Genomic DNA, 18,752 nt, shown 5'->3' with positions numbered 1-18,752 from the left:
TATGACGCTTAATTAACACATTTTCTAGTTCGAAAAATGTGTGATTCATTCTATAATTGACAATTGTTAACAGCGGTTGTTCAACCAAGATCAACTTTACAAATGGATATTTTGTAAACCAAAGAGATTGAATGACTTTTACGACACCTACCATTTGAACCAGAATCCTTCCATTTCACTACTGTAATATACCTTACACATTTTATTTTACAAGTAAAAGGTGGAATATAAAGCACTGACATTCTAACAACAGAAAATAAATGAGGAAAATGTAAGCGGCCAAGGTCAGGACATAGCATATTTCAAAGTTTGGACTGACAATTTCATAAGGGGTGAAATACACCCGCACACATCCACAAACAAAACACACAGTTCTGTCCGAAGGACTTCGAAGTACAGGACCTGCAAGTCAACAAACTATTCTCTATTTCCATCTCCCAAGTTTCACAGAAGAGACAAGGTCAGAGGCAACCACAGTGATATAAGAAGCTCGTTTAGCAGGTCTCCATATATCCAGGAGAAACATCAGTATCACCTCCACCAGATAACTCAAAGCCCGAATTCCTTGAGCAACATCGCCATCTGGTGTCAGCAAAGAGGGAAGACAGCTTCTCTAGTAAGTTCATGTTGGACACTTTGGCACACTGAAATCCCCCAAAAAGGTAGAAAATCGACATTCTCAATGCATATTCTCAAACCTAGTCTTAGAAATGTGGCAGTCAAGCATTGTCAAGCTTGCTATTGGTCCGCTTATAGGCTACCCACTGAGGCATTTTAGATCATAGCCACTTTAAGTGAAAACACTATGCTCAACATTCAAATATCTATGGTTTATAAATGTATTATGCCCATCTCTCAGTTGTCACCAACAGCCCATGCAGTCTGAGCTCAGCCAAAATAGATGTCGAGTGCATTTAGAGGGACTCAGATGTCTGTGGACCTAGCCTCCCGATGGTGGGAAAAAAACTTTGGCAGTACCTTTGAAGACGGAGGGTCTGTTTACCCGATAGGTTTCATTAAATTAAGCCTCCATTAGGCCTCTCTTCTGCCTGATCAAAGGCATCGCTAAGAGGCATGGCATTCTGCTTTCCCCGACTTAAACGCATCTCCTCTATCAAACAGTTTTTCCCCCTTAGTTTTTTTGTGTGTGTTTTTTTTTGTGTGTGTTTGGCTGATGCAAGGCCCATCTGCAGGGGTCCTCTGGCTTTTAAAACCCCATGTCTCTCTATTAACAAAATGAAGCTGTCAACCAGCAAACAAATTGCAAATGCACCTTCGGGATGTCCGTCGGATAACATGTACCCTTTAAAAAAATATATTTTAGCATCCGTCTGGAAAAATGGCCAGGTTATTGAGGTCAGGCTTTCCCCAGTCTGGCATAAAAGAACGGGGCTCAATCTGGCGCGTTGGTGTCGTGAACACTTCAAACCGAAGGCGAATGAGAGGATGAGAGAGGGGGGTTAAGGGGGAAGACACCCTAGGGAGCCAGTAGTGGGAGAAGAGGTTGAGGCCTTTATTTCCTGGGGAAGCACAACAAAGACTGCTCTTTTTATGAAAAAAAGAGGAGATGGCCTTTTTCGCAGGCTGGCACTCTTTAGAGCTGGGTGTCCTGTGCTTATCTGAAGTGGGAGCACCAGCTTTGGGGGAACTAGAAATGGAGCCTGAGTGAAAGTGAGATGTCCTGCTACAAATGCGCACCCCCCCCCCCCAAAAAAACTTTTTGAGCAAATTCTTTTAGCAACATAACAGGGTTTCACAGAGGCTGAGGAGGACACAGATCCCCAATCGTAAGTAAACAAAGTTGAAAAGCAACACTAAAAATTGGTTTGATCTAGTTTATCCACAATGATTAAAAACCGCACATAAATGACACAATGTTGCGCTCAGCCTCCAGTGTTTATGCTGCAGTAGTTTATGTGTCGGGGGGCTAGGGTCAGTTTGTTATATCTGGAGTACTTCTCCTGTCTTATCCGGTGTCCGGTGTGAATTTAAGTATGCTCTCTCTAATTCTCTCTTTCTTTCTCTCGGAGGACCTGAGCCCTAGGACCATGCCTCAGGACTACCTGGCATGATGACTCCTTGCTGTCCCCAGTCCATCTGGCCGTGCTGCTGCTCCAGTTTCAACTGTTCTGCCTGCGGCTATGGAACCCTGACCTGTTCACCGGATGTGCTACCTGTCCCAGACCTGCTGTTTTCAACTCTCTAGAGACACAGGAGCGGTAGAGATACTCTTAATGATCGGCTATGAAAAGCCAACTGACATTTACTCCTGAGGTGCTGACTTGCTGCACTCTCGACAACTACTGTGATTATTATTATTTGACCATGCTGGTCATTTATGAACACTTGAACATCTTGGCCATGTTCTGTTATAATCTCCACCCGGCACAGCCAGAAGAGGACTGGCCACCCCTCATAGCCTGGTTCCTCTCTAGGTTTCTTCCTAGGTTTTGGCCTTTCTAGGGAGTTTTTCCTAGCCACCGTGCTTCTACACCTGCATTGCTTGCTGTTTGGGGTTTTAGGCTGGGTTTCTGTACAGCACTTTGAGATATCAGCTGATGTAAGAAGGGCTATATAAATAAATTTGATTTGGTGTAAGGCCACCCTTAAATCAGACTTTACTATCAAAACAACGTTTACTTTTAGTGTAGTATAGTTTCACAGACATCTTTTTTTGTGAGAAGGGTATGTGACTAGGCCTATATATTTTTGTCTTAAGGGTAAGTGACTAAGAACAATTTGGAATCCACTGACCTAGACTTACTCCACTCTCATCTCCTTCACACTTAATGTATGAGAATGTTGGCTATAAAAAGGTGACAAAAAGGGTCTCCTCGCATCTAACAGCCCGCGCTCAGAAAAGCATAACAGACAAAAAATGTGAGGAATGCGAATTAGCCGTAATATCCGACACAGCAGGTGTTAATTGCTTGATAATTAACCACGGCTAGTGTCGAGAGAGAAGCTAAAGATTAATCATCAGCCAATTAAATGCCCACGGCGAGGAAAGCGAGCCCTCTCAAAGACTAGAGATCTCTTCTGTGATCTGAGAGCTACCAGACTTTCAGAAGTGGAGCAACAGATCACTAGCACCTGATATTTCTCAGTTTTGCTTGCTTGTTTGTTTAATATTTCGGATCATGTTGGTAGGTGCTTTTACCAAGAAGCAATTGATATCGCATACACCTCCTGTTCAGTTTCACATTTTAAATCCATCTCTTGGAAAATGAAAGGCTAAATATCCTCACAAGTATCAAGGGGAACGATCCAGACAGAAGTTACACAGTTAAATGAAACCACAAGGAAGCTGAGGGCGTTCAGAAGTACCGTACTCAAAGCAACACAAACCCCAAATGTAAACCTGAGGATCTTAACCTTGAGTTAGGGGGCCAAGAGGTCACTCTAATACAATACTTGCATCTAATACAATACTTGCATCTAATGGGAGTAATGTCAGAAAGTAAAACAGGGAGCCTAAAATATGAGTAAAAGTTAAAACACTTGGCTCCTCATTAAGGTTTGATATGCGTAGGGTGGGGTGGGGGGGGGGGGGGGGTTCTAGACAGACAGGTGCGGTTTATGAATTACTAAACAAGGCCATGTTCTGTAGCATCAGCACAAGTCTGCTCTCTACGGATGATACTTGAGCTTTCAAAAACAGCAACAAAAAAAATAAAAAAGATCCACAGTGGACACGCCACTGACCTTCAGTTTCAGTCCGAGTGTGTGTTTGTGCACGAGTGCGTGTGTCTGCTTGAGAAAGTGTGAGCCTGTGTGAGAAGGTGTAAGTATGCTCACAACTTGGCCTGTTTATAATGAATGTGCAAGTGCCTGAATTCACTTCCTGTACACACGCACACAAACAAACAAAACAAACATACTGTAAACTTAAATTAAATGTCTCATATAGCCACCTGTCCCTTTTGATAGCTGGACATCGGCACACATTTGAGCAAATAAACACCTGTTTCAAACAAACAACGGGCCTAAATTAACTGGTTACGAGTGAACTTCAGTGAGTACTGTAAAGATTGCGCAGAAGATTAAGGAGAGCAACATCATTTCCTTGGATGAGATGGTGTGGTTTGACATGGTCGGCTCAAGTACCAACAAGATCTCATGGTCTCACTTTAGTATTCAACGTTTGTCTGGAGGGAAATTAGGCTCGGGCGGTATACCCGGGTCATTTGGAAAAAGCCACTGGATGGGTTTCCAAGACAGTCAATATGTTCAAAACTATTTCTTTGAAGTTTTTCAACAAATGTTCATATTTCTTTGCTACTTACATGAATACCTGCAGTCAACTTGAGCAATATGTTAGGAGATAAAGCAGATTGCGTTCTTCATTTCACCGGTGACAATATTAGAGTAGAGACATGGATAAGAAAACTAGTCAGTATCTGGTGACCACCATGCAGCACGACATCTCCTTCACCTAGAGTTGATCAGGCGTTTGATTGTGGCGTGTGGCAATGTTCTCCCACTCCCCTTCAACGGCCGTGCAAACTTGCTGGATATTGGCGGGAACTGGAACACGCAGCCGATCCAGAGCATCCCAAACATGCTCAATGGGTGACATGTCTGGTGAGTATGCAGGCCATGGAAGAACTGGGACATTTTCAGCATCCAGGAATTGTGTACAGATCCTTGCGACATGGGATCAATGTATCATCACGCTGAAACATGAAGTGATGGCGGTGGATTAACGGCACGACAATGGGCCTCAGGATCTCGTCACGGTATGTCCGTGAATTCAAATTGCCATCAATAAATATGCAATTGTGTTCGTTGTCCTTAGCTTATGCCTTCCCATACCATAACTCCACCGCCACCATGGGGCACTCTGTTCACAACATTGACATCAGCAAACCGCTCGCCCACACAACGCCATACTGTCTGCCAACTGCCCGGTACAGTTGAAACCGGGTTTCAGCTGTGAAGAGCAAACTTCTCCAGTGTGCCAGTGGCCATCGAAGGTGAGCATTTGCCCACTGAAGCCGAAATGCAGTCAGGTCAACACCCTGGTGAGGACGACGAGCAAGCAGATGAGCTTCCCTGAGACTGTTTGACAGTTTGTACAGAAATTCTTCAGTTGTGCAAACCCACAGTTTCATCAGCTGTCTGGGTGGCTGGTCTCAGACAATCCCGCAGATGAAGAAGCCGGATGTGGAGGTCCTAGGATGGCATGGTCTCACATGGTCAGCAGTTGGACGTACTAACATATTCTCGAAAACAACGTTGGAGGCGGCTTATGGTAGAGAAATGACCATTCAATTATCTGGCAACAGCTCTGTGGGATATTCCTGCAGTCAGCATGCCAATTGCACACTCCCTCAAAACTTGACATCTGTGGCATTGTGTTGTGGGACAAAACTGCACAGTTTAGAGTGGCCTTTAATTGTCCCCAGCACAAGGTGCACCTGTGTCATGATCATGCTGTTTAGTCAGCTTCTTAATATGCTACACCTGTCAGGTGGATGGATTGTCTTGGCATAGGAGAAATGCTCACTAACAGGGATATAAACAAATGTGTGCACAAAATTTGAGAGAAATAAGCTTTCTGGTATAATTTATTTCAGCTCATGAAACATTGGACCAACACTTTACATGTTGCGTTTATATTTTTGCTCAGTGTACATTATGAAGCTTACCGTAGTTCCCCAGAACAGTTGAACCAGTCACGTGTTTGTTTCTAAAAAGCATAATGGTAGAAAGCGGGAGCTAGTGAGTCCAGATGTGCATTTGGTTTAACTTGATAGTTAACTACGTAAGTGGTTGAATGAATAAGGAGATGGGGCATCATGATGATGATAGCTTTCTGACGTATTTGAGAAGTCAAAGTGCTTTGGATGAGTTCTGTACAGCTGCCATCTTGATTTCCTTGCGTTAATTCTTTCTCCTCTCTGTTCTTGCCTGTCTGCTCCCCACCACTATTCTCTGAGCAGAGCAAGCAGGAACATTGCCCTAGCGACTCCACACAGACACAGCGTGTACACATGCTGCTTCAGAGCCAGTTCTCTTCCTCCTTCAGACAGGCATGCGTCAAAACCGTTCATTTGCACGTCTCTGGTCCAAACTCACCAGAAATCACATTTCGGTAGCCACTACCTATACTTGTAATTTCGTTTGCGCTCGTTAGCATATTTAGCTAGCAGACTATATTGAAACTCGCTATCAGTTTGTGCAACGTCGAACACAAGTCTATCTGCAACTATGGGGGGGAGGGTACAAAGCGCAAGGAGGCGCATCAAGTGAGCGAATGGTGCTGAAGCGAATGATAGGCAGGCAGCCTAATCTTTTTTGTTGTTGTTGTTTGTTTTTTATTTCACCTTTATTTAACCAGGTAGGCTAGTTGAGAACAAGTTCTCATTTACAACTGCGACCTGGCCAAGATAAAGCAAAGCAGTGCGACACAAACAACACCACAGAGTTACACACGGAATAAACAAACATACAGTCAATAATGCATTAGAGAAAGTCTATATACAGTGTGTGCAAATGAAGTAGGATAAGGGGGGTGAGGCAATAAATAGGCCATGGTGGCGAAATTATTACAGTATGGCAAATTAAACACTGGGGTGATAGATGAGTGTGCAAGTATCGGTACTGGGGTGAGTCTTTGCAGGTCTGATCTGTGATGGATTAGTTATCTTAAATGTTTATACTGGTCATTATAAACAGTGTAGTATATTGAACATTTTATTGAGTAAAAGCTATGTACATTAAGGAAATAGACGCCTGGCTTAAATAGAATCCTGTCTCTAATATACGCTGGTTGTGTTCATTGATTGAAGCAAATAAAAACCTGGGATATTAATTGAAGTTTTATGGGTACATATTACAATTCGTCAAATTTCTGCCCTCCTACAGCTGCCCCGGTCAACTGCAAGTGATGTTATTGTGAAGTGGAAACGTCTAGAAGCAACAATGGCTCAGCCGCGAAGTGGTAGGCCACACAAGCTCACAGAATGGGACCGCAGAGTGCTGAAGCACCTAGTGCGTAAAAATAGTCTGTTCTTGGTTGCAACACTCACGACTGAGTTCCAAACTGCCTCTGGAAGCAATATCAGCACAATAACTGTTCGTCGGGAGCTTCATGAAATGGGTTTCCATAGACGAGCAGCCTAAGATCACCATGCGCAATGCCATCCTAGAAGATTCTCTGCTTCCAACTTTGTGGCAACAGTTCGGGCAAGGCCCTATCATGTTTCAGCATGACAATGCCCCTGTGCACAAAGCGAGGTCCATAAAGAAATGGTTTGACGAGATCGGTGTGGAAGAACTTGACTGGCCTGCACAGAACCCTGACCTCACCCCTATCGAACACTTTTGGGATGAATTGGAACGCCGACTGCAACCCAGGCCTAATCGCCCAACACCAGTGCCGGACCTCACTAATGCTCTTGTGGCTGAATGAAAGCAAGTCCCGCAGCAATGTTCCAACATCTAGTGGAAAGCCTTCCCAGAAGAGTGGAGGCTGTTTATAGCAGCAAAATGGGGGACCAACTCTATACTAATGCCCATGATTTCGGGAATGAGATGTTCGACGAGCAGGTGTCCACATACTATCGGTCATGTAGTGCATCACTTACCCTATTCTCCAGCTGGAGGGAAGACTAAACATGTAAATTGGGATTTGCGTTATGCATACCACAGGGCATTATGCACTCGTGTAGACTGTGTGTGTACGCGTAGCTATATACTAAGATGAATGCGGTATTACAGTAAGGTGGGGTACTCACAAAGTCTTTCTCCAGCTTCTCCATCTCCCCCTTGTAGCTCTTCAGTCTGCTCTGGTACATGCCTCTGCTCTGGATGGGGATCTCACGCACCTCCAGATCCATCTGCTCCATCTAGGTCCAGCAATCAACTATTTAATTCACCATTTAAATGAATAAAACAGACATTATATTGGCCAAAATGGCTACAACAACGTAGATGTAAACTGTGTAATTATTCTATCATTATTCTGGAAATATGTAAAAACAAATGTACAATAAAAGACTTGTTAAACTCAACGTATCACACACTATACTGTTGAGTATGTATACGTTTAGTATGTAGTGACCACACTGTAAATGAAATGAGTGTTGAAATGTGTTAGTGTTGAAATTAATTTATATTTACACACACACACACACACACACACAGATGTAATGAAATTATACCAAAATAGTGTGCACAAGAGTCTTTTGATCAACATCAAGAGATTCTGAAGATTTAAACTAACATCAACGCTTGCAAAACTTCTTAACATGAGCTACTTCAACAGCCTTAACTTTAATCTGTTTCAGAATTGATTTGTTTAAACATTGACTGCTCCTCTTCGTGTCATTCATCAATGATTAAAAAAGTTATGACAGAAAGGCAGTTTGGCAAATAAATATGATACAATCAATTTGAAAACCCTTCATTTTAAATAGAGAGTACATTAGAGGTACACGGAGACAAGACTTTCTGAGGTGAATTTGGAGAAGCCCAATCAAGATGACATAATAACACAACGACGTCTAGAATTTACACGTTAGTTCACTTCCTTCATATTTTTAAACATGACGTGAAGACTCCTTCCAAATAACAGCTTGAAATGTGTCACAGGTATGTCACTTAAAAGCAAATTATCATTAATGTGATCGCGCCATTATCACGCTGAGCAGCCATCCGCCACGTGAAGTGCTTGTGTGTCAAGTCACCGTTAGGATTACACAGGTGCCATTGTCTGCGTTCGCCAGTGAAATTGTCTCGTTTCCTTTTCCAAATTCATTATTTAGAAAATGGGAAGAGCGGAAATTACTGATCAAAGACGTACCAATTCTCTGACTTCTTCAAGCTGTTTGTCGACATTTAGAACCAGCTGTGTCTTCTCCTCTGAAAAGGGAAACAGTAGCAACATATTGATCAGTCGACAGAGGAGCAGTGCTTTATGACAACCCAACTCCCCCGCAACGGGGGGAGCGATAACAACACACACCAGAATGCATTTGAAGATATATTTACACATTATCTCCGCACGCCGATCCACATTAGATGTCTCTTGTTTATCCACGTGTAAAAGGCCTTTGTTGGCTTTTATAGAGGAGCAACGAGACACCTCTTGCCAACTCAAAAAGAAAAGAGGTGTCTGCTTTACTAGGTTGCCAAATTTTCTGACTTTGAGTCCCACTAAGAATTACTAAAATGAATTACTAAAATGTTCCATGCTCACCTGGTGGCATCTATTGCACATCATTACTTGAAGCTCATTTGGCCTCAAGAGTTTAAATGTGGAACCTTGTAAATGATTGTGTGATCTCAAAATTCTGGCTGAACTAATTCTGTTGTGTAGCAACTAGAGATGGGCATTAGAAATAATGTCTATGTTTGAGTACATGCTACATAAAATAATTTTGATTACTCGCAATGATAGCGTGAAACGGGTCTGAAGACAGAAAAAGTTTGCAGTATGCTTTTGGTTTTTCCAATTACTGGTTCTGATACACAACTGAAAACTAAACATTTTCACTGCATTTGACAAACTCCACAAACAAAATCTTAGGGTTTCACATTTGGTCAGTGCTTATAAAACGTAACCTGCTCAATTGTTGCATTTGTACATTTCGAGCAATCTAATAAAAAACTTGAACCGAGAACTCGCGCCCATCCACAATAGCAGCAGTTAAATATTCCTAATATTCTCCATTCCATTTTGGACATAAGTTTGCTTTTTCAAAAGTAAACTGATACTTTGATGGCCCAGAGTTGAAACCAACATCTAAGAAGTCAAGGATCATTATAAAGACCCGGCCTGCTGTGGTACAAAGTTTGTTAAATAGGCTAGACCTAAATTGGCCATATTTTCAATAATTGAAAAGTAGAGCCCAGACTTACAAAGAACTTCCAGCTCAAAAGCAATCCACAAGGCTAGCCTATCAGTGATGGAACATAACAGTGTGAAAACCTAGTGAAGATCAAAAAAAGGTTTGCCCTATGGGTCTGCACTGCCCTTTGCCAGTCATCAAATCCATTTTTAAAACCTATGTACAACCTCACAGCCTAGACAAGTAAACAGCCAGAGGCGATTCTCCACAAGAAAAGGTATAGACCGCTCCGGCACTGTACATGGCAAAAGGAGCCTGAAATATACATGGCAATTTACTATGAGTACCGCAGACCGACAGACGGGCAGACGAGTAGTTTTGTAAAATGCAGCAGCAAGGCAAAAAAAAAAAGTTGGAGCTCGGAGAGCCTCTTCATCTCTGCTCAATATTTCATCGCTAGTGACTGACAGGCCTTCAGCTTTCCATAAACACTCTTAAGGGAGGAAAAAAAACACACACAAAAAACATTTATGTTTAATGGAACTAGACCTTGCATTACATTGTATTGTATTCTTATTCAAAACTCAATCCCAAGTTTTTCCAGACGGAAACTAAGCAAAACAAACACATCATCCATTTGATTCTCGCGTGAATGCTGAAGGCTTGGCCAAGACACCGTCAAGGACGTTTCTTAGCATGCCACAACCATTAACAGTAATTGTGCATGTGACATCCAGCAATGGCAACAAAAGGTCTTTATCAAAACTATTGTCGACATATGAAACGGAGGGCTGCCAGCCAATGGGCACAATTCAGGCACTTGAGGCAGAGAAAAATAAATGAGAAATGTCTTCATGAGTAGGAATGGAACTAAAATTCAAGTGCAAACTGTTCTGGTAGGAGAAGAGGACACAGAACAATTACCATTGGGTATGATGGGCTTCCGCCTTTGTTCGTATTTGTATAGGCTTATTTTAACACGCGCCACATAGGATAGTGGGAAACATGGCAACATTACACTGTGAAAGATGCATTGTTTCTGCCAAGAAGCCAATTCAAACACTGACAATTCAATCAGATGTAAATTCCCATCAGCTATAGCATAGCAAAAATAAACAAGCTATAGACCTCGAAAATATGAGCTAAGGAAAGGAAAACGTTCAGTGGGTGAACCTGTGAATAGGTAGACAGCCTTTGGTTTGCAAATCAAGTGTTCACTTAACAATTAGACCAGTACACAGGCTCTCAAGCCTCTCCATTGGTCTCAGTTAGCCTAGAGGGAATTCCTAAAAAGGTGAAATTATTAAAAATGAGGACTGTGACAGAAAAGTTTGCAATAAGTAGATTGCACATTTGTCACATGCTTCGTTAACATGTGTAGACGAACAATGAAATGCTTACAGGCCCTTTCCAACAATGCAGAGAAATAAATTATAACAAGGAATAAAATACACGGAGTACCAATACCGAGACGATGTGCAGGGGTACGAGTTAATTAAGGTTGATATGTACATATAGGTAGGGGTAAAGTGGCTAGACAGCAGGATAGATAATAAACAGTAGCATCAGTGTGTGATGAGTCAGAAGAGTTAGTGCCATAAGGGTCAATGCAGATAACCAAATAGCTACCTGGACTAACTATTTTACAGTCTTATGGCTTTTAGGGTAGAAGATGTTCAGGGTCCTGTTGGTTCAAGACTTGGTGCATCTGTACCACTTGCCATGCGGTAGCAGAGAGAATAGTCTAGGACTTGGGTCTGCCTGACACCGCCTGGTATAGAGGTCCTGGATGGCAGGGACCTTGGCCCCAGTGATGTAATGGGCCATACGCACTACCCTCTGTGGAGCCTTGCGGTAGTGATGGGCATTCCAACTCTTTTCAGTGAGCCGGCTCGTTCGGCTCAGCTCACAAAAGTATTTTTTCAAGTCAAACAGTCTGCGATAGTTTGACTATGATTGGTGTTAAAACAATTATAATTAAATTATTAAATGAAATCATACTCTTAACCACAAAGTATTTAAAAATGCATTGGTTTGTTATGGAAATTAATGCTATTAAACATTTGCATATAAAGTATAACTTTTGAATGTATATAAACAAAGTGCATATAAATCTAACCATTCAAAACGAATACCATCTGAACAGCATAATAGAATATTGCACCATATCAAAGAAAAATGTATAACAATTTGCAAAATTGTAGCATCCCACAAATTTAAATAAATATAAAAAAGAAGGATGCTATTACACATGTGCATTTAAAGTATACCTTTTTTAATATATATAAACAAAGTGCATATAAATGTAACAATTCTAAATGAATACAATCTGAACAACATGTGCAATATTCTATTATTCATATCAAAGAAAAATAAATGATGTGCAAAACTGCAGCATCCCACTTAAAACATTAAACGGGTCCCTCTTCTTTATTGCCATGTTATAACCAGCAGCACACAGCAATGCTGACCATATTTTGCTTTTATGAGAGATTTGCATTCAGAAACGCAATCTGCCTCACTTGAGGGGCTGATGTGGTTTCTTCTCTCAGTAATGATTTGTCCCGTTTTCGAGAAGACCCTCTCAGAGGGAACGGATGTGGCCACTATGCAGAGTCTCCCTGTCATGACTTTAGTAAGCCGTGGGTAGACCGAGGCCTTGTTCTTCCACCAGCTCCACCAGGAGGGGCTCCTCCAAATAGGATCGGACCTCCATTATGACATCGGCAGAGGGATTCCTTCGTGCTGCATTCCCAGTTGCTCTCTCGTCAAACAGCATCCAAACAGCAGACGTTTGTGGCACTACAGCTGGTGCTTCTGCTCCATCTGATCCCTCTTCTTCCTGTTGCCTGAGCCAGCTGACTGCTGGGGCTGTCCCTCCCTGCTGCTGAAGAGCCTCATCAATCACTCTGGCATCACTGAAGGCTAACTTCTTAAACCTGGGGTCAAGTGCAGCGGTTTCTGATAGCACGTGATTATATTCCATTCTGTGGAACTTTCTGTCCATTGATGAACATAGAGTTGATGGACACCCTGTCACATGTCCTGTGGTTACATTTGCTTCTCTCTGGCGGCTGGCTGTGATTCGCTGCAGATTCCCTTACACAGGAGTATCATTTTTTAGGCTGGCACATAGCTGAAGAGAGAGAACAGTAACTTATTAGTTCAGGTTCATGTTTTGTCTACTGATACTACATTCTCATCTACATATATAATAATGGATTAAATAATGATGTAGTAATAACCGCTTACTGTACATCTCTCCACTGATCTCCACAGTGACCTGCTCAAAGGGTTCCAGGACTCTGCACACCTCCACCACCTCCCATTCCTCTTAGGTCAGAGCATCAACAGGTGCATTAACAATGGCCAGGGTAGAGATGATGGCATCCTTTGACTCAAGAAACCACTTCAACATATAACATGTTGAATTCCACCTTGTAGTGCAGTCTTGTTTAGGCCTCAGCTCAGGCATCCCCATCTGGCGTTGTGTAGACTTTAGTTTTTCAGCACCTACTGTGCTCCTGTGGAAGTATTCCTCAGCTGCTTTCACTTTGTCCACAGTGGGCTTCATCACCTTCAGAGCATCTCTTACAATCAGGTGATTGTGTGGGCAAGACATGGATGATGGGTCCATTTAAAAATGTTCATGGCTTTGGATATATTAGCTGCATTGTCGCTAACACAACAGACCACTTTTCCATCTACTTGCCATTCTCTGGCCACTCTCAACAGTTCCTCTGCCAAGTTCTCCGAGGTGTGTCTGTCGCTGAACTCAAAGCAGTCCAGAAGACTGATCTTCATCTTCAATGGAGTGACATGTAACCTACATGTAAGAAGTGGTTACCCTTGATGTCCAGCAGTCAGTGGTAAGGCAAACGGCAGTAGCTTTTTGGACTCTTTGCGGCACTGAAGCCTGTTGTGCTCTCGTTCAGTTGTAGTTTTGAAAGGGTTTTCCTGCTTGGAACAGTGTACATTGGATTTAGACTATTGATAAAATGTCTAAAACCTCTGTCCTCCACGATCAAAAATGTCTGGAAATCGGTGGCAATCATTGCAACCAATGCAATATCAATTTGGCCTTGTTTTGGTACAGACAGACTTTGGCATAAACGTGTCCATAGAAGACTGCGTTGCTGTGGGTCGCGGAGTAGGCCTACTTGACTGAGTGGACACATCTCCACGTGTGGAGGTGCTGGCTCCACCACTATCACTAGCAGGCCTGCTAGTTTCTTGAAGCTCCGCTACAGCTAGCTTCACAGTTGGGTGCGCATTTTGCATGTGCCAGTGTAGGTTGTGTGTAGAACCGGCTTTATATGAGATTTTGTTTTGGCAAATTCTACACTGCGCTCCAAATGCTACTGTGCTTCCAACTCATTTTCCAGCTGTTGTTTTCACAGCTGTCCTTCCGCTCTCTCCTCGGCTGTTAAGTGTGTGACTGAGTTGGCTCGGCCCTCCCTCACGCATCTTTGGTTCATTGGTTGACACTGCGTGTCTGATTGACAGGAACAACAGGTGAGGCTGTTAGTCTGAGCAGACAGTCAGAACGAATGTGTGCGCTTGAGCATTTAGGCCTATATTATTTTTATTTATGTTTTGTTCTTTGAATTAGTTAATTTTATTCATTTAAAATCTTTTGATTATTCATATCTTTATAAATAGATTCGGCTCTTCTGATATGCGAGCCGGTTCCCAAAGTTCACCTACAAGAGCCGGCCCTTAGAGCCGACTCGTTCGCGAAAGACCCATCACTACCTTGCCATCGGATGCCAAGCAGTTGCCATACCAAGCGGACCAGTCAATATGCTCTCAATGGTGCAGCTGTATAACCTTTTGAGGATCTGAGGGCCCATGCCTCCTGAGGGGGAAGAGGAATTGTCATGCCTTCTTCACGACTGTGTTGGTGTGTGTGTGGCCCATGTTAACCTATTCATCTCTGAGCTTACGTTTTGGTGAAAACTCTCTTGGTAAATAGTATGGTCTGTAGCTTATCATGAGTTATTCTAACTCAGGATTGTTGCCCATTCTTCAAGGCAAAACTGCTCCAGCTCCTTCAAGTAGGATGGGTTCCGCTGGTGTACAGCAATCTTTAAGTCATACCACAGATTCTCAATTGGATTGAGGTCTGGGCATTGACTAGGCCATTCCAAGACATGTTAAATGAGTGTTGCTTTAACAGTATGCTTAGGGTCATTGTCCTGCTGGAGGTGAACCTCTGTACCGGTTTCAAATCTCTGGAAGACAAACAGGTTTCCCTCAAGAATTTCTCTGTATTTAGTGCCATCCATCATTCCTTCAATTCTGACCAGTTTCCCAGTCCCTGCCGATGAAAAACATACCCAGAGCATGATGCTGCCACCACCATGCTTCACTGTGGGGATGGTGTTCTCGGGGTGGTGAGGTGTTGGGGTTGCGCCAGACATAGCGTTTTCCTTGATGGCCAAAAAACTCAATTTTAGTCTCATCTAACCAGAGTACCTTCTTCCATATGTTTGGGGAGTCTCCCACATGCCTTCGGTGAACACCAAACGTGTTTGCTTATTTTTTTCTTTAAGCAATGGCTTTTTTCTGGCCACTCTTCCATAAAGCCCAGCTCTGTGGAGTGTACGGCTTAAAGCGGTCCTATGGACATATACTCCAATCTCCGCTGTGGAGCTTTGCAGCTCCTTCAGGGTCATCTTTGGTCTCTTTGTTGCCTCTCTGATTAATGCCCTCCTTGCCTGGTCCGTGAGTTTTGGTGGGCGGCCCTCTCTTGGCAGGTTTGTTGTGGTGCCATATTCTTTCCATTTATTAATAATGGATTTAATGGTGATCCGTGGGATGTTCATAGTTTTGGATATTTTTTTTTATAACCCAACCCTGATCTGTACTTCTCCACAACTTTGTCCCTGACCTGTTTGGAGAGCTCCTTGGTCTTCATGGTGCCGCCCCTTGCTTAGTGGCGCTGCAGACTCTGGGGCCTTTCAGAACAGGTATTTTATATATATATATATATATATATATATATATATATATATATATATATACACACACACACATACTGAGATCATGTGACAGATCATGTGACACTTAAATAAAGTCCACCTGTGTGCAATGTAACTAATTATGTGACTTATGGAGGTAATTGGTTGCACCAGATCTTATTTAGGGGCTTCATGGCAAGGGGGTGAATAAATACATATGCACGCATCACTTTTCCGTTGTATTTTTTTTAAATTTCACTTCACCAATTTGGACTATTTTGTTTATGTCCATTACATAAAATACAAATAAAATCTATTTAAAATTACAGGTTGTAATAGAACAAAATAAGAAAAATTCCAAGGGGGTGAATACTTTTGGAAGGCACTGTATATTATCCATGTCCTTGTTCCGCCACGACTCCTAGAAACATAGAATATAACAGTTCTTCAGGTCCCATTGATAGGATAGTCTGGAACGGAGCTCGTCCAGTTTGTTCATTAGGGTCTATGTTCACCAATAGAACAGGAGGTAAAGGCAGTTTATTTGCTCGCAAACGTAGTCTCGTCAGGATGCCAGCTCGACTGCCTCTCTTGCACTGTCGCTTCCTCTTCGAGTACACGGGATTAGGGTCAGGCCCGGAGTAAGCAGAACGTTCTGAGCAATTATGTCAAAGAAATTGTCCGTAGAGCTCCGAGACAGGATTGTGTCGAGGCACAGATCTGGCCACCCGGCCAAACTGAGCAATCGGGGAGAAGGGCCTTGGTCAGGGAGGTGACCAAGAACTCGATGGTCACTGACAGAGCTCCAGATTTCATCTGTGGAGACGGGAGAATCTTCCAGAAAGACAACCATCTCTACAGCACTTCACCAATTATGCCTTTATGGTAGAGTGGCCAGACGGACGCCACTCCTCAGAAAAATGCATGACAGCCCGCTTGGAGTTTGCTAAAAGGCACCTAAAGGCCTCAGACCATGAGAAACAAGATGATCTGGTCTGATGAAACTAAGATTGAACTCTTTGGCCTGCATGCCAAGCGTCAAGTATGGAGAAAACCTGGGTCCATCCCTACAGTGAATCATGGTGGCGGCAGCATCATGCAGTGGGGATGTTTTTCAGCGGCAGAGACTGGGAGACTAGTCAGGATCGAGGGAAAGATGAACGGAGCAAAGTTCATAGAGATCCTTGATGAAGTCCTGAGAGCTATGGAGCAGGTTCTCAGACTGGGGCGAAGGTTCACCTTCCAACAGGACAACAACCCTAAGCACACAGCCAAGACAACGCAAGAGTGGCTTCGGGACAAGTCTCTGAATGTCCTTGAGAGGCCTAGCCAGAGCCTGGTCTAGAACCCAATCGAACATATCTGGAGAGACCTGAAAATAGCTGTGCAGCAACGCTCCCCATCCAACCTAATAGAGCTTGAGAGGATCTGCAGAGAAGAATGGGAGAAACTCCCCAAATACAGGCGCGCCAAGCTTGTAACGTCATTCCCAAAAAGACTTGAGGCTGTAATCGCTGCCAAAGGTGCTTCGACAAAGTACTGAGTAAAGGGTCTGAAAACTTATGTACATTTTATATTTCAGTTTTATTTTAATACATTTTTTAAAATGTCTAAAAACCTGTTATTGCTTTGTCATTATGGGGTGTGTAGATTGGTGAGGGGAAAATGTTTCAGAATAACACTAACGTTAAAAAAAGTTAAGGGGTCTGAATAGTTTCCGAATGCACCGTACGTACAAAAGAACGTAAGATCAGAATAAAATACAAAAGAACACAAAATAGCTGCTATCCACTGCAGCGCCATCTTTACTCATGCATAACTGTATTGATTAGGGCTGTGACGGTCATGGATCTTTGGATGTTCACCCCGGTCACCGTAATAAGCGTTCGATTAGCAAAGAAAAACTCCTCTCCTGACTGCATGTGCTGCCATTTAAATAGAATGAATAGAATGGGCGTCCCCATTAAAGTCAATGACGGCATAATGGGTGGACTGGCGGCAATTGTGAGTGTACCAATAGCAGGGTTACCAGGTATACCTAAAATTTCCTGTCCAATAATCCCTTAAAACCCATCCATAAGGCCTGAAAGAATGTAGCAGTGAGAGCAATGAGAGGAGTTGCCACGTGATAGAGAAGTATGTAGCTAGCTAGTGCTGTTAGTTCATTGTACAACTCCGATCGATTGCTGGTCACGGTGAAAAAGTTATTCTTTCAATGCATTTTTTTTTGCAAAAGGTGGGTAAACTGTTAGCGTTTATCCTCTAAGGGAATTTTAATGTTTGTGCTTTTCTTATAACTCATTTCTGTGTTCTATTCATGTTCTGTTCTATAAACCAATTTCTGTGTTCATGCAAAAGGCTGACTGTACAATTCCTCACTATCAGTAGCTGCAATTTGGCAGTACGCCCAGACCTTGTTTTGAGAACGAACAAAAGATCTCAGTTTCAAGGTCTCAGCTTAGAGAGAAGAAGCCTCGTGAGGTATTGGTCTGTCACATGAATGAAAGAAAACAGTAACTATTAATGAATTATGCTAAATCACGCAAATATAACTTGTCTGTGTATAGCTGTATATAAAGACAACTACTGGGACTGCCCAGGGAGAGCTCCTGATTGACATGTGTACTATGGTGAATTGAGTTGGTTGGAATCTCTCTAGCGCACTGACAATAAACATTGATTCATTTAAGATTGACTTCGAGTGTCCCTGTGTAAGACCTACACTACACCATTGTTTGTCAAGACTTTCCCACGTTCTGGCCCTGCTCTCCTCTCACTCAGTCAGCTACGCTCTCTCAACAAACACACACACACCCCGGCCCTCCCTTATCAGTGGGATTAGTGAAATTAACAGTTGTTTTTTTTGCCATGGTGGCCGCGGAGGAATGCCATGGTGGCCGCGGTGATATTTAGAAGTATCCCAAAACCCTGCAACCAATCCATTTTCACACGTGGCATTGTTTTCAAAGTAGCCAAATTTTGCAGGAAAACC

At 42.8% G+C, this 18,752-nt stretch overlaps 1 protein-coding gene and 1 long non-coding RNA gene across 6 annotated transcripts in view; one reads left to right on the top strand and one right to left on the bottom strand.

Annotated features, from left to right (window-relative positions):
• LOC139580992 (uncharacterized) overlaps window positions 1-18,752 on the top strand; it is a 587,892-nt gene that overhangs the window by 342,188 nt on the left and 226,952 nt on the right. The window lies entirely within an intron of this gene.
• Window positions 1-18,752, bottom strand: part of LOC139580985 (vesicle transport through interaction with t-SNAREs homolog 1A-like) — a 170,193-nt gene that overhangs the window by 149,461 nt on the left and 1,980 nt on the right. For all 5 annotated transcript variants that reach the window (XM_071410217.1, XM_071410215.1, XM_071410219.1 and 2 more), the window contains exons 2-3: window positions 8,810-8,868; window positions 7,743-7,853 (exon numbers count right to left, since the gene is read on the bottom strand). In XM_071410217.1, coding sequence (XP_071266318.1) covers window positions 7,743-7,853; window positions 8,810-8,868 — 170 coding nt within the window. The remainder of the gene's footprint in view (window positions 1-7,742; window positions 7,854-8,809; window positions 8,869-18,752) is intronic.

This window comes from Salvelinus alpinus, chromosome 7 (genome assembly GCF_045679555.1).
Source record: "Salvelinus alpinus chromosome 7, SLU_Salpinus.1, whole genome shotgun sequence".
NCBI lineage: Eukaryota > Metazoa > Chordata > Actinopteri > Salmoniformes > Salmonidae > Salvelinus > Salvelinus alpinus.
Note: the sequence above shows the minus strand (reverse complement) of the source record. Positions and strands in the feature narration are given on the sequence as shown.